The sequence below is a fragment of the Barbus barbus genome, assembly GCF_936440315.1.
Source record: "Barbus barbus genome assembly, chromosome: 44".
NCBI classification, from domain to species: domain Eukaryota; kingdom Metazoa; phylum Chordata; class Actinopteri; order Cypriniformes; family Cyprinidae; genus Barbus; species Barbus barbus.
In genome coordinates, this window is record NC_136722.1 from 13,605,890 (window position 1) to 13,620,193 (window position 14,304).

Here is a 14,304-nt window from a genome sequence, read left to right on the forward strand (position 1 = left end):
CATGTCTCCTTGGGGGCTCCATATTATATTTGCTAGCATGAAGGCAAACATCCTGTGAAAACAAGCTTCAGATTATCAGTTTTGCTTAGTTCATTAACTGTGGATATTACAGCAGCTCATCGGCAAAAAGAAACAAATGCAAATAAAAGATAAAAGATTTAATAGACCAAAATACATTTGAATTCATAGCAGTTCATTACGTCTAATGAAATTATAACAGAATAGCCAAGGGTATTAAAAAGAGTATTCAATGTACAATATAAAACATAGTGCATTCATTCATGCATTGTATGAACACTACAGTTTCCATTATCTATGACATTAGTCCAAAAGCTTTCATTCCGCTTTTATAACAGTGTCACTGAGAGGTTTGCTCCATCAGTCCCAAGTAATGCTAAGCATCTGACAGCTGAGCTCCCAGAGTTTCTGAGCCATTTCATCATCTAAAGCTTCTCTTGAACACTGTGCTGGAGCACAGTCGCTGGAAACAAAGCAGATTCTCAGGCTTATGAATGGCATTGTCTTAATGAGCATTAATATGACTACAATCATTTGTATATTGCATGTTTAACACATTTTATAATCTTAAAAAATTTAAATGGTGGACATCTTGTGTGCACATCGGGAGAGTAAACTGGACTAAGAATTCTTTTGAAATAATTGTTCTGTACCTGTAATATCCTCCACTCTCGTTGTCCAGCTTGGGCTCCACGGAGCAGTAGATGGTGGTCTGGGCCCCCTGAATAGTGGTCTTGGTGAAGGGGCTGAAGACCTTGACTGCTATCTGCACAGGCTTGCTGAGGTTCCTAAACAGCTCTGACTGCACCACACCAGGATGGAGGGAGTACACAGTCACACCACTGCCTACAAACACAACCATCACCATATTTCACTATCAGAGCTAGCGGATAGTTTGTAATAAGTATTTTCTTCTTTTGTACTGCCATGATTTGGTACAGAATTGTTTTAATAGAAATAAGTCTGTTAATTTGAATTCAAACCGTCTTTGGTTTACATTGGAATTTCCATTATAAGTGTTGTAGTGGTACAAGTATCATATTTGATATAATCAGGCTTTTATGGCTCGTATTGTATGATATAGGAGAATATGGAGCTCATAATCTGAGAGGGAAAAACACCTCAAATGTTATTCAGAGGCCCAAACTGAGCAATATGCAAATCAAATGTGAATCATGTATGTAAATCAGTAAGCTCTTTATAACAGTATAGCAGTATAATAGTTACATAAAATGCATATAAATATCTGTTGTCTGTAGCAAAACCTATAATGCAATGCAATATAATAATAATTGAGAAATAAATGTTCCTTATCAGCCCGATGTGTCAAATTTGATACAATTCAAAAAAAGATATTTAAAAAAAAAGATGTATAATCAAGTAAACCCAAGTTGCTTCAGTTGTTGTTGTTTTTTTTTTGGTATCCTATTTGATGCATCAGGCTTTTATGACTCATATTGTATGATATAGGAGAATATGGAGCTCAAACTCTGGGAGAAAAAGTATGAACTATCAATCAGATGACAGAAGGCATGTAGTAGATTCAAATCGATTAAAACAGTGTTATTTTGTTATATTCTTTACTACAGTGCTATTAGAGAATTTCTTTTTAACTAGAATTACTGGTGTAGGTATGAATTTCATCCTCTGTGGCCTTTCTGAACAGATCACAGTGTCATCTGTTATTTGATTTTGAGTTTGAATTGTCACATTAATGACAATCAGTGACAAGCGCAGAAAACAGGACATTCTTCCATATGCTTAGGACAGTCCTGCATCCTAAAGAAAACAGTCTAAGACAAACACAAATATCAGTTGACCACCTCTTCCACTGTGCGTCCTGGCTTTGATTGTGTTTATGTAGTCTGACAGGGGAAAAGATTGCATTTAATGTCACGTATTCTCATGAATACCAAATCAAGCAGAGTTCGGGAGAGAGAAGACAAACACGATATTAGTTTATCGTGTTTAGTCTGACATGGATAACCTTGCTTTGAAGGTCACATACCCTGCAGTCTTTTAGCCAAGGAGCGTGTGCAGAGGATGTTAGCTAGTTTGCTCTGGCCGTAAGCCCTCCGTGGAGAGTAACCCTTCTCGCTGTTTATGTCATCCAGATGGATGCTGCCCCACGTATGGGCCACAGAAGCCACGTTGATGATCCTGGAGGGGGCTGATTTCTTTAAGAGGTCAAGCAGAAGGTAGGTGAGCAGAAAATGACCTGTTGGTGGATTGGAGAAGATAAAAATAGTCAGGGGTTGTTTGTCCTTTCATTGTCTCTTATGTCCTGTTGATGCCCTGTGCTTTATTTGTCTATTACCCAATAAATGCATGGAAGTGGATGTATGTGGAAAGGATGTATACTATACGTGAGTGTTTAGGTTCCAACAGGAAGTCAAATCCAGCTGATAAACAATTAAACAGCATGCGCTGTCTATTTAGAGGGTCACTACTTTATATTGGTATAGGAAGTCTGAGACCTCCTGTTTGAAACAATGTTGCCTTATACATAAGATTAGTTTATAACCAAACACAATTTGTGCTTAATTTGAAAGAGGTCGCTTTTTTGGATCAAATTACTTTACTGGTTTACTGGTCAGACCAAGTATTGGTTAGAGACAGGAAATCTAATTTCACAGAGAGTCTTAATTCTTCTTGTATCATAATAAGTGTTCAAAACTAAATTCTGATAAAGTATACTTAATAATAACTTGAAAATGTTTTTTATTTGTAAAATTGCCTCGGTTTTAGATGTTAAAATAGAAATAGACATTTGGATGCCGCATGCGCAGATATTCATACTTTTGACTACCTTTCATAATTTTAGAGTCATAGCCTAATTTTTTTATTAACAAAATGTATATTTTTACTCAGCTATTCATAACAGATTAATTAAAAATGTACTTTTAAGACATTTAAAGATGTCCATTCTAATTATATACAGTATAAAACAACTACAGTGGTGTGAAAAAAAGTGTTGGCCCCCTTCCTGATTTGTAATTTTTTTGCATGTTTGTCACACTTTAATGTTTCAGATCATCAAACAAATTTAAATATTAATCAAAGTAAACATGCAGTTTTTCAATGAAGGTTTTTTTTATGAAGGGAAAACAAAATCCAAACCCACATGGCCCTGTGTGAAAAAGTGATGAGATCTATCAGTCTGGAAAAGGTTATAAAGCCATTTCTAAAGCTTTGGGACTCCAGCGAACCACAGTGAGAGCCATTATCCACAAATGGAGAAAACATGGAACAGTGGTGAACCTTCCCAGGAGTAGCCGGCCGACCAAAATTACCCCAAGAGTGCAGCGACGACTCATCCAAGAGGTCACAAAAGACCCCACAACAACATCTAAAGAACTGCAGGCCTCACTTGCCTCAGTTAAGGTCACTGTTCATGACTCCACCATAAGAAAGAGACTGGGCAAAAATGGCCTGTAGGACCTGGAGTTCCAAGACGAAAACCGCTGCTGAGCAAAAAGAACATAAAGGCTTGTCTCAGTTTTGCTAGAAAACATCTTGATGATCCCCAAGACTTTTGGGAAAATACTCTGTGGACTGACGAGACAAAAGTTGAACTTTTTGGAAGGTGTGTGTCCCATTAAATCTGGCGTAAAAGTAACACAGCATCTCAGAAAAAGAACATCATACCAACAGTCAAATATGGTGGTGGTAGTGTGATGGTCTGGGGCTGTTTTGCTGTTTCAGGACCTGGAAGACTTGCTGTGATAAATGGAACCATGAGCTGTCTACCAAAAAGATCCTGAAGGACAATATCCGGCCATCTGTTCGTGACCTCAAGCTGAAGTGAACTTGGGTTCTGCAGCAGGACAATGATCCAAAACACACCAGCAAATCCACCTCTGAATGGCTGAAGAAAAACAAAATGAAGACTTTGGAGTGGACTAGTCAAAGTCCTTACCTGAATCCTATTGAGGTGCTGTGGCATGACCTTAAAAAGGCGGTTCATGCTCAAACCCTCCAGTGTGGCTGAATTACAACAATTCTGCCAAGATGAGTGGGCCAAAATTCCTCCACAGCGCTGTAACAGACTCATTGCAAGTTGTCGTAAACGCTTGATTGCAGTTGTGCTGCTAAGGGTGGCCCAACCAGTTATTAGGTTTAGGGGGCAAGCACTTTTTCACACAGGGACATGTGAGTTTGGATTTTGTTTTCCCTTCATAATAAAAAACTTCATTCAAAAGCTGCATGTTGTGTTTACTTGTGTTATCTTTGATTAATATTTAAATTTGTTTGATGATCTGAAACATTAATGTGTGACAAACATGCAAAAAGATTTTAAAAAATCAGGAAGGGGGCCAACAATTTTTTACACCACTGTATATTATAACTATACTGTATATATAATAAATATTTTACAACTGTAATTCAAAATTTATTATAATAAGAAATATTGGTTAAAACTAAAGGCTGGAGTAATGGCTGCTGAAAATTTGGCTTTGCCACTGCAGGAATGCATTACATTTATTAAATTATATATTAAATTAGCAAACATTTACTTTAAATTGTAATAATATTTCACAATATTACTGTTTTTACTGTATTTTAAATAAATGCAGACTTGGTAAGACTTCTTTCAAAACCATGGTCAAACTCCCTGAAATAGACTAATTAATATTCATCATCATAACGTAAATAGTGTATGCTTGTAAGCACATTCTTTCATATTGTAAAATATAAAGTAACATTACCTAAATGGTTTACACCAAACTGCATCTCAAAGCCATCTGCAGTTTTTGAATATGGACACATCATGATTCCAGCATTGTTGATCAGGATGTTGACTTGCTTTTCCTCTAAAATACACAAAAAAAAATGTATAAAGGCCCATTAACAAATTTACATTATATAATATTCTATTAATACTAGTATTTTAAAATTGTATAGATATATTATGTGTTTAGATCAAATAATCGAATGTCTTACCCTTGTTTATGAGTTCTGCAAAAGCTCTGATGGATTTGATATCTGATAAATCAAGTTTGTTCGCCACAATGTTTTGGTTTCCAGAATCCTCTATTAATTCATTTCTGGCTGCCTCTGCTTTTTCCAGATCTCGACAGGCCATGATGACTCGAGCCCCTGAGGACATCACATAGAGAATCTGATATTAATGTGCAAACAGTAATGGAAGATTTCACACGATATCCATCATGGATCTGAAATAACTGTGTTTACATACTCCAGCAAATGTCCTTGCATAATAATTAATTTGGTGCTAAACTAGGATGTAAGGCTGATGAGCTAACACAATAGCTGTTTGCCTGGTAATTACTGTGCAGAACGTCTATTATACTATTCAGAGCAATTTGGCTGGCAAGCATCAGAGTTTCTTTGTTGGAATTCAGCAGGTCCATGTGGGAAAGTGTACAGTTTTACATCTCGTTGGCAGATAGTATCGTAATCCTGTCGTTTATTTATCAGCATGCATTCGAAGCTTCCAAGACCCTGTCGGTCTTATAAGATGAATTATTTGTTGTTTTTATTGCATCACATTTGACATCAGGACAATGGGTATGATTTACCCTTGCATTTATTATATTTGTCCCAGATTATGATGATTTTATGCAATATTAAAAAGAACAAACTGCAATGAATATGCATCCAAAATAAAGCTATCAGCTGTAACAATAGTGCCAATATGATGTGATAGATTGCAATTATTCTAGCTAACCTCTCTATACCCTCTTCTAATTAGAGTGGCATCACACATGGCATGGTTTGGTCCCATAACAGGTTGGCAGTAGATGCTATTCACAGCATGTGCAGTAAAAGGAACAAATCAGATCATTCAGATCGTTTTCCTTTTAAGGTCAAGACCATGTTGAGACATAATGTCCTGAAAACTTGGTTTGCTAGTTTCTTACCTCTTTTTGCAAGGTCTCTCGCTGTCTCTTTGCCAATGCCTGTATTAGCTCCTGTGATTATGACTGTTTTGTCATCAAGACGTACAGAAGAGCTCCACTGACCACAGAAGAAATTTCTGGAATTGATTACAGAGCAAATGTTTATGCAATGTAATGAAAACATTTTTGGTGGATTGTGAAGTAGTACAGGAGAGCGGGGCTAGTTGTCACATATGGAAGCTTGTTTCTGCCACAAGATCATTTTCAGGCTTTTTTCTCACATTTCTGAATTTATAGCTTTTTTCTTTTTTTCTCAGAATTGTGCTAACTCAGGATTTTTTTCCCTTGTAATTCCAGGCTGAAATGGGGAGATTTTTTTACCTTGAAATAGGCCTATCCGTTTCAAAATCATTCTGTTGGTACCCTGACTTCTAATAAGGTGAATGGCTTCTCTTTCCCACGCTCTCCCACTAAACATGTGTTCTGAATATGTAAGTTTGGTGAGCAGTAAAAGGGTGTATTGCTTTACTGCAGCTACAAATGTATGTGTGCATCAATACATTGTAATTATGTAAAGATGCACAAAACTACAGCTGATTTACATACAGTCTACAAAAACTGTACATTTTCATTGCTATTGCTCAGGAATGAAGATGCAATTAAGTAAACCCAATTGTGAGGCACATTGCCTCACTATTTTATTGTAAGTTTCTCACTGCTAGTTAAAAGCTTTTATTAGTAATTCACGAAACAGCATAAATATAAAAAGTAAGATTCAAACAATATTGTTGTGACCAATAAATAATGTAGGCTACTTAATCTCAAATTTAATTCAGTTTCAGAGGGTTTTGAAAGTTGTTTAACCAACATACAAACTCACTGTCAAAACACATGTAATTGGATTTATGACTGTTGCAGTCCTTATGACCATGTGACAATTAGCCCCATTGGATCAGCCTGTATAATCCAAAATTTGATAGTATAGGTAAAGTATTTAAAGAAATTTAGTATATTGATTGGCATTTGAGAGTGATATATTAGCATATTTTTAAAACTATATGTTGAAAAATGTTGGATCCAAGAAAAGAAAAGAAAAAAGTTGTGTCAATTGCAGTAGACTCATTCATGAGACCAGCATTGCTTACCTTATCGAGTGCATTGTTCCAATACTGGCCGGTTTCCCTCAGCTCTACTTCAGCGTCCTGTGTAATTTATGAATGAGATATTACTATGCGATCCGGATCCAAGCCCCTCCCGTCCAGAGCTCTGTCCTCCGGCCAATGAAACGCGTCTGACTTCAATATGAACAACGTGATGCGCTTATGGTGCATGAATGTGCTCGCTGCGATGGCCTTGAAATCCAAGGAAGCTTTGTGCAATTGAATCTCTTTTGCAAGTTTGGACATTCCGTTACACGTCACCAGAACACACAATACAATCACGTCACCCCACTTAAAACAAGCCAAATTGTGCAAAAGCAGTGACCGCGCGTGCCCACTAGATGTCCTCGTTGCTCTACGAACACAATAAACATTAATAATCAGAGATGTAGTCAATTCAATTTAGACACTTTATCCAAGTGACTAAAGGCTAAATCGTTCAGTGAACGATCATAAACAGGCACATTTTCACCATTTTGTTTTTCTACTCTGTCTACGCTTTTGTGAACCTACACTTTCTATATTACTTACACTACTACTATACGAAAATTAAATATGAATATTTATATATCAAATAAAACCAAAAAAAGTATCCCTTGTTGAAAAAAACAGCATATGCTAGGTAGGTTTTGAGGCATGGATGCTGGTTTAAGCTGGTTTAAGATGGTCATGTGCTGGTCCCTACTGCTCAGGACCAGTTTAAACCAGCTCAAACCAGTATCCATGCTTCAAAACCTACCTAGTTGGTGAAATCACGCTCACATTTTTGCAACAGAGCTAAACCACAAATTAACCATGGTTTTGCTACACTACCCATAGTTTAACCATGGTATTTGAAGTAAAACTGTGGTTATACAAATGTTAATCAATGCGCCATCATGGTTACTACACTTTTACTACAATAAAAACATGGTTAATTTTCGTGAGGGAATAGTACAATAGTACAATCCCCTTCTCTCCATTCCAAGACGTTTCTGCCTCATTAACACAACTGTGTTTTGCTGTATTATTAATCTTTAATATTTATTTCTTCTGTGTCTACATGTTTAGTAGGCTTGCATCACATGCTTTGACCGTATTTCATTTCCAAATAACAGTGAACTCATTTTGAATTTTTTTCCAAGAAATTAGATTACGTAGAAGTTACGCAGTAGGTTCCAGAAACCATAGTAAGAAACTTTCAAAGTATCTCTGAATCAATACAAACAGCAAAAATACAACTAAATTAGTAGAACACAGGACGATAGAGAGGCCTTAGATGGGCCATTGTCGAAACTGAGTCATAATAAATCATAAAAAGGCCATTATTATGATATAATTCTGTGGTTAAAGTCATATAATCTAATTTCCAGCGAATTCCCAACAGGTGGCAGCTGACAGCCCACAGTCTGTTAGCAGTGTTGTCTTCATTAGCGGCCCTGGAGCACGGAGCCATGGCACAGTTACTGTGAGAAACCATGAGTGGAAATATGTATTAAGCATCCCAGCAGTTAATTTGCTTGCTGTAAAATTTAGCATCACTAATGCAAAATAATAATAAAAAAAATAAAATTAACGTGAACAATGCTGCTTATAGGAACGATGGCATATATCAGCCATAGTTGTAACAAACCTGTAGTAGGCTCCAATGGGCAGGTCAGGGGTGAGGGCACAGTACAAGGTGGTATATGCGCCCTCCGCAGGGGTTTTTATCAGGAAACCAAATGTCTTCACAAAGAACTGCAGAGGCTTATTCAAATGCCTGATGATGTCTGTCTTTACTAGGCCTGGATCCACAGCATAAACTCTCACTCCCATCTCTGCCACAGAAACAGGACTTAACGTCAATCGACAGTTAGAGAAATGAAACGCTAGCCTTGCTTTATTTTCACAAGAATGCACTTTTTTCATTAATGAAGAATATTTGTGGCTAAAACATGAGACAATCATGTTAGGATTTCATACTGATGAATTAGCAATGCATTATATGAAGGTTTCAAATACATTTTTATATCCTTAAAGGGATAGTTCACCCAAAAATGAAAATGTAGTCACCATTTAGCTATTTATTCACTGGATGATAGCTTTTCTCACTGTTCAGGTCCTCAAAGTGGATCTTTCCCATGTGGTGGGCCAAAGAGGAGACATATTAATCACTCTGGAAGGAGCTGAATGCTTCAACCGATCCATAAGGAGGAACTTAAGAAAGAAATGTCCTGAAGAAGAAAAGGAGTCATTCATCACTTGTCAAGTGCAAACAATCTCCATTGCTTCTAAACAACTAATAATGACTCTTTATAGTCTTTGAAAGAATGAGAATGGCTAGTGCACTTCATCAAACCTAAATGATTGACTCCGAACTGTGTCTCAAAACCGTCTGCTGTTGTTGAATATGGGCACAATGCCACGCCAGCGTTGTTAATCAGTAAATGAAGAGACTTTTCAGCTAAAATAAAACAAATAATTTTAAGATCAGATCAGAATTGAATGTGTGATGTATATAGAAAACTGTTCTTCATCCGTAACCAGTGGTGGAAATGGCCGATATTTACTGGGGGGACTCTAACTTGGAGGGAGGGGGGGGGGGGGGGGGGGGGGGGTAACAATGATAATTTTAGATTACCTTTCGGATGTATTTTATCATAAAAACATTTATAATCTATGAAAACATTTATTAAGAATTTATGTCATATTTTCTCTAAACCTTCTCGTACATTAAGGCACCTGCAATTCTGCCCAAATTAAAGATGCGTTGTGTTTGAATTTGTGCATCTTATAATATAATTATTATTAATGACCTCTTGTGTTTAATAAAAAACAAACAAAAAAACATTGATTAGTGAAATGAACTAATGATTTCATAAAATATTAGAATGATTGTCTCTCATTGGCCTGATTAGCTAAGCCCTCAAAACACGTCTTATTTAGCGGTACAGTATTGCATGATTTGTAGATTATATTTAATAGTTTACACTTTGCAAAAACCTTTTCAATTAGTTTTAAAAGGTAACATTACATTCTTAAGGACTCTACACTTACGTTTCTTTTCAGGAGCACTAGTGCTTCTACTTAAAAAAATAAAGAAAGAAATGAGGAACACCTTCTGATCAATGACAGAAATTAAACTTACTATTATAAGATGATGTTTGACTCCTTAAAGTATTTTTTTAACCTTTGTAATGCCATTTTTATCTTTATTAAATGTATGTCATATGTTGTGCCAAAATTAGATTTATTAACTTTTTGTAAAAAATAAATAAATAAATTATTAAACAATAAATTAATTTAAAATAATAAGATACAATCAGGAAGACCTGAAATCAGCATCAACTATTTTTGCACGGAACAGAAGAGCACAAATGTGGAATATTTACAGACTTTTTAACAAGACTCAGAGGTGGCATTAATACATTTAATAAAAACAATGTTATGAGATTGAATACAGAAACATTAAACAATTAAAATGTATACTTTAAAAATGAAACTCCCAGTAGGTGGCAGCAAGTCACTGTCTGTCACTGAATAATTCATCAATCGATTCGTTCAAACTGCTGATTCATTACGGAATGAAGCAAGTGACTCTCTTTATGAATGGGTCATAGAATCATCGACTCACTAGATTTGTTCAAAAACAAAGATTCATTCGTAATCGAAACAGCGCTGTTTGCTTGGAGATGCGCAGTGGCTCAGCTGTGACTTTATTTCATCAACAAAATAGTTCTCAACAGATCAGACAAGTGTTCCTAAAATGTAAGTCGCTTTATATTAACTTTTGAATAAAATCAATAATGTATAAATCTGTTGTATTAATTAAATTTCACATTTGCAAACTCTTTATAATCATTAAGTTCATCGCGATCTCACAAACTTCTATTTTAGTGAATGAAGCTCTCTACACTGCAAACTGAATCTATTATTTCTACACTTTGTTTGTTACAATGAATGACAAACTGCAGTCTGCTTTCACGATCTGTGCTGTGAGGAGCAGCACGCGCAGAAATAGAGAAGCATTTCCATTGGCTGCAGTCTGCTCTTGATGGCCAATCAAAGATGGCATTGCCCAGCAAACCATAGACACAAATATCCCGCTACATTTTGTTTAGTCTGCACTGCACTACGGTTTATGCAGACCTGGGATCGCTTTTGTAGTCTTTTGAATGGATATAATATAGAAATCATTTTAATTTTCAAATAAATCTAACCAGTTGGAAATGAAACGCCGTCCCCCCTCGAAATTCACTCCCCGGACTCCGTCCCCCCGCGTCCCCCCCCCCCCCATTTCCACCACTGTCCGTAACTCAATGTTATAAATCAGTTCAGCAAAATTACAGATGGATTTGGTGTCTGCCGGGTTCAGTCTCCGAACCACCACGTTTGCGTTCTCCACGTTTCTGCTGATTTGATCAGCCGCCTGTTCGGCCTTCACCAGGTCTCTGCAGGCCAGGATCACCCGTGCACCTTGGGATCAGTGACAAGTTTTGTTCCATTAGTTGAAAAACTGGTACATTCTTCTGAGCAATTTCAGGAAAAACATATTCTGGTTTGGATAGGTCTATCAGATCAAATGGCTAGGCAGTCAGATCTAATATATTTCATCTGTTTTCATCTGTGGCTCTATGAAAAGAAGACTGTGTTATTTCCACAGTCAGTGTCGATTTGGCCACAGTACCCACCCCGCCTTGCCAGATCCTTGGCTGTTTCTTTCCCAATCCCGATGTTAGCTGTTTGGTGTCTCTATAGCAGTTTTTCCATCTAAACTAATATCAGATGACCAGCTTTTGGTGAAAAGATCTCTGAAAAGAGTTTATTTATTCAATTTGTAATAGCATGATGTGTGAAAATCCTCTTTCCTTTCCTGAGGTCAGAACAAATTAATCAAATTAATTTTGCATGAAAAATTAATTTATTTGCTTTATGTTCTGCATAAATCTGAAAGGCCATGCTGCTAAATAAAGCTGTGCATGTGACCTACTGGTTACACTCACTGAAGATATTCCAGGAAACTCTTGCACTAAATGATCCCCACCGGCAAAATGATTCACTTCATTTTGAAGGACTTTCCTTCCTATAACACTAAATCAATAGCCATATTTTGTCAAAAACACTGCTGCTTTATTTCATAATAAACATTCTTAGGTAACCACAGTTGATTTGAGTGAACCTTAAAACGGCCAAAAACTACACACCGATGCCAGTTGAGTGCTGGTCGATATTAAATGGTGGGAAACTCGGTTCAGTTTTTCATCTTCAAAAATCAGGTAATTTCCAGCCAAGCCAGAGGAGCACCTGTGTCCAAACCTGGGGCTCTCCCGTCACCCGATAGCACATGATCTGTTTGGACAGGACTGTAACATATTAGGATCACTGATACCTCAACAGTGACCAAGAGAATATGAAATGATCCATCACTCTTTTTCAGTGGTCTTTCCCCAGATTCACAATTCTCTACAGATTAGAACTGTCATATTCAATTAGTCAATGTGGAATCAGTGGATGTTTAAGTAATAAAAAATATATTGAACTTTAAATTTGGTTCAATTAGTTTGGATTAATTCTTATATTTAGCAAGAATGCATTCAATGTATTAAAAGTGGCAATAAAAACACTTAGAATGTTACAATAGATTCCAGCTGCCTGGTATATTCACATATTATTAAATAAATGCTGCTCTTTTGACCTTTGTAAGAAACCTGAAAAAATGCATCACGGTTTATAAAAAAAAATAAAAAATTAAGCACAACCTTTTTTTTTCATTGAGAATAATAAATATTTCTTGAGCACCAAATCAGGATATTACGATTTCTGAAGAATGAAGTTAAAAAAATAAATAAATTTTAAAAAATCTGACCGACCGCAAACTTTTAATTTTTAAAGTACATTTTTTAAAACTTTTTAAAGTTAATTTTAAAGTTGTAATTTTAATGAAGTTCATTTTTAGATTTATTTATTAACCATCTTTAATATCATAATGTCTGACATAAATAAATTTACCAGGGACCAGGGACTTATGTGAGGATCCTGTTTGTGGACTTCAGCTCCGCTTTTAACACCATCATCACGGAAACCCTTCAAAATAAACTAACCCAGCTCTTCGTCCCCACCTCCGTCTGCCAGTGGATCAACAGCTTCCTGACAGACAGACAGCAGCTAGTAAAGCTTGGTAAATTCACATCCAGCACCCGCACCATCAGCACTGGAGCTCCTCAGGGCTGTGTTCTCTCCCCACTGCTCTTCTCCCTCTACACCAACGACTGCACATCTAAAGACCCCTCTGTCAAGCTACTGAAGTTTGCAGATGACACCACACTGATCGGCCTCATCCAGGACGGTGACGAGTCTGCTTACAGACAGGAGGTTAAAGAGCTGGCTGTCTGGTCCAGTCTCAACAACCTGGAGCTTAACACGCTCAAAACTGTGGAGATGATCATGGACTTCAGGAGAAACCCCCTGCTCTCCCCCCACTCACCATCATGAATAGCACCGTGACGGCAGTGGAGTCATTCAGATTCCTGGGCACCACCATCTCTCAGGACCTGAAGTGGGACAATCACGACTCCATTGTCAGGAAGTCCCAGCAGAGGTTGCACTTTCTTCGCCAGCTGAGGAAGTTCAACCTGCCACAGGAGCTGCTGAAACAGTTCTACTCTGCCATCATTGAATCCATCCTCTGCACTTCAATAACTGTCTGGTTCAGCTCAGCTACCAAATCTGACCCCAGAAGACTACGGAGGGTAGTCCGGACTGCTGAGCGAATCATTGGTACAACCCTCCCCACTCTCCAAGAGCTGTACTCATCCAGAGTGAGCAAAAGGGCTGGTAAAATCACTCTGGACCCCTCACACCCAGCACACTCCCTCTTTGAACTGTTACCGTCTGGTCGACGCTACAGAGCTCTGAGCACCAGAACGACCAGACACAGGAACAGTTTCTTCCCTCAGGCAATCCATCTCATGAACACTCAACAATAAACGAGGAACACACAACTATAATACACTCACTTATTTTATCTTTTTTTCTCATTTCTAATTTGCACATACTTGACCTGTACATACATAGTTGTCTATATTATATATTGTGTTTCTGCTGCTTTGTACATTGCCTATTGGTTAATTGTTGTTATTCTTTTATTATCTGTGTCCTGTTGCTGTCTTTCTGTCGCACTGTGGAGCTTCTGTCACTAAAACAAATTCCTCGTATGTGCAAACATACCTGGCTAATAAAGCTCATTCTGATTCTGATTCTGATTTGTGTAAAATAAGTAATAATAATATTATAATAAATGA

At 37.1% G+C, this 14,304-nt stretch overlaps 1 protein-coding gene and 1 pseudogene across 2 annotated transcripts; both read right to left on the reverse strand.

The window, feature by feature from the left end:
• Nucleotides 1–144: 144 nt before the first annotated feature.
• On the reverse strand, nucleotides 145–7,244 carry LOC306863471 (retinol dehydrogenase 12). Its single transcript, XM_079406812.1, has 7 exons — nucleotides 7,028–7,244; nucleotides 5,904–6,019; nucleotides 4,963–5,118; nucleotides 4,728–4,832; nucleotides 2,027–2,236; nucleotides 672–864; nucleotides 145–481 (listed from the first exon to the last, which is right to left on the reverse strand). The coding sequence occupies exons 1-7, from the start codon at nucleotides 7,039–7,041 to the stop codon at nucleotides 379–381; spliced, it is 897 nt and encodes a 298-aa protein (XP_079262938.1). The 5' UTR covers nucleotides 7,042–7,244; the 3' UTR covers nucleotides 145–378.
• A 1,023-nt stretch (nucleotides 7,245–8,267) lies between these two features.
• Nucleotides 8,268–12,427, reverse strand: LOC306863286 (retinol dehydrogenase 12-like; annotated as a pseudogene). The gene is made up of 7 exons: nucleotides 12,393–12,427; nucleotides 11,695–11,814; nucleotides 11,310–11,479; nucleotides 9,363–9,459; nucleotides 9,096–9,237; nucleotides 8,655–8,908; nucleotides 8,268–8,487 (listed from the first exon to the last, which is right to left on the reverse strand). The product of its transcript is annotated as a retinol dehydrogenase 12-like (transcript).
• Between the last annotated feature and the right edge of the window lie 1,877 nt (nucleotides 12,428–14,304).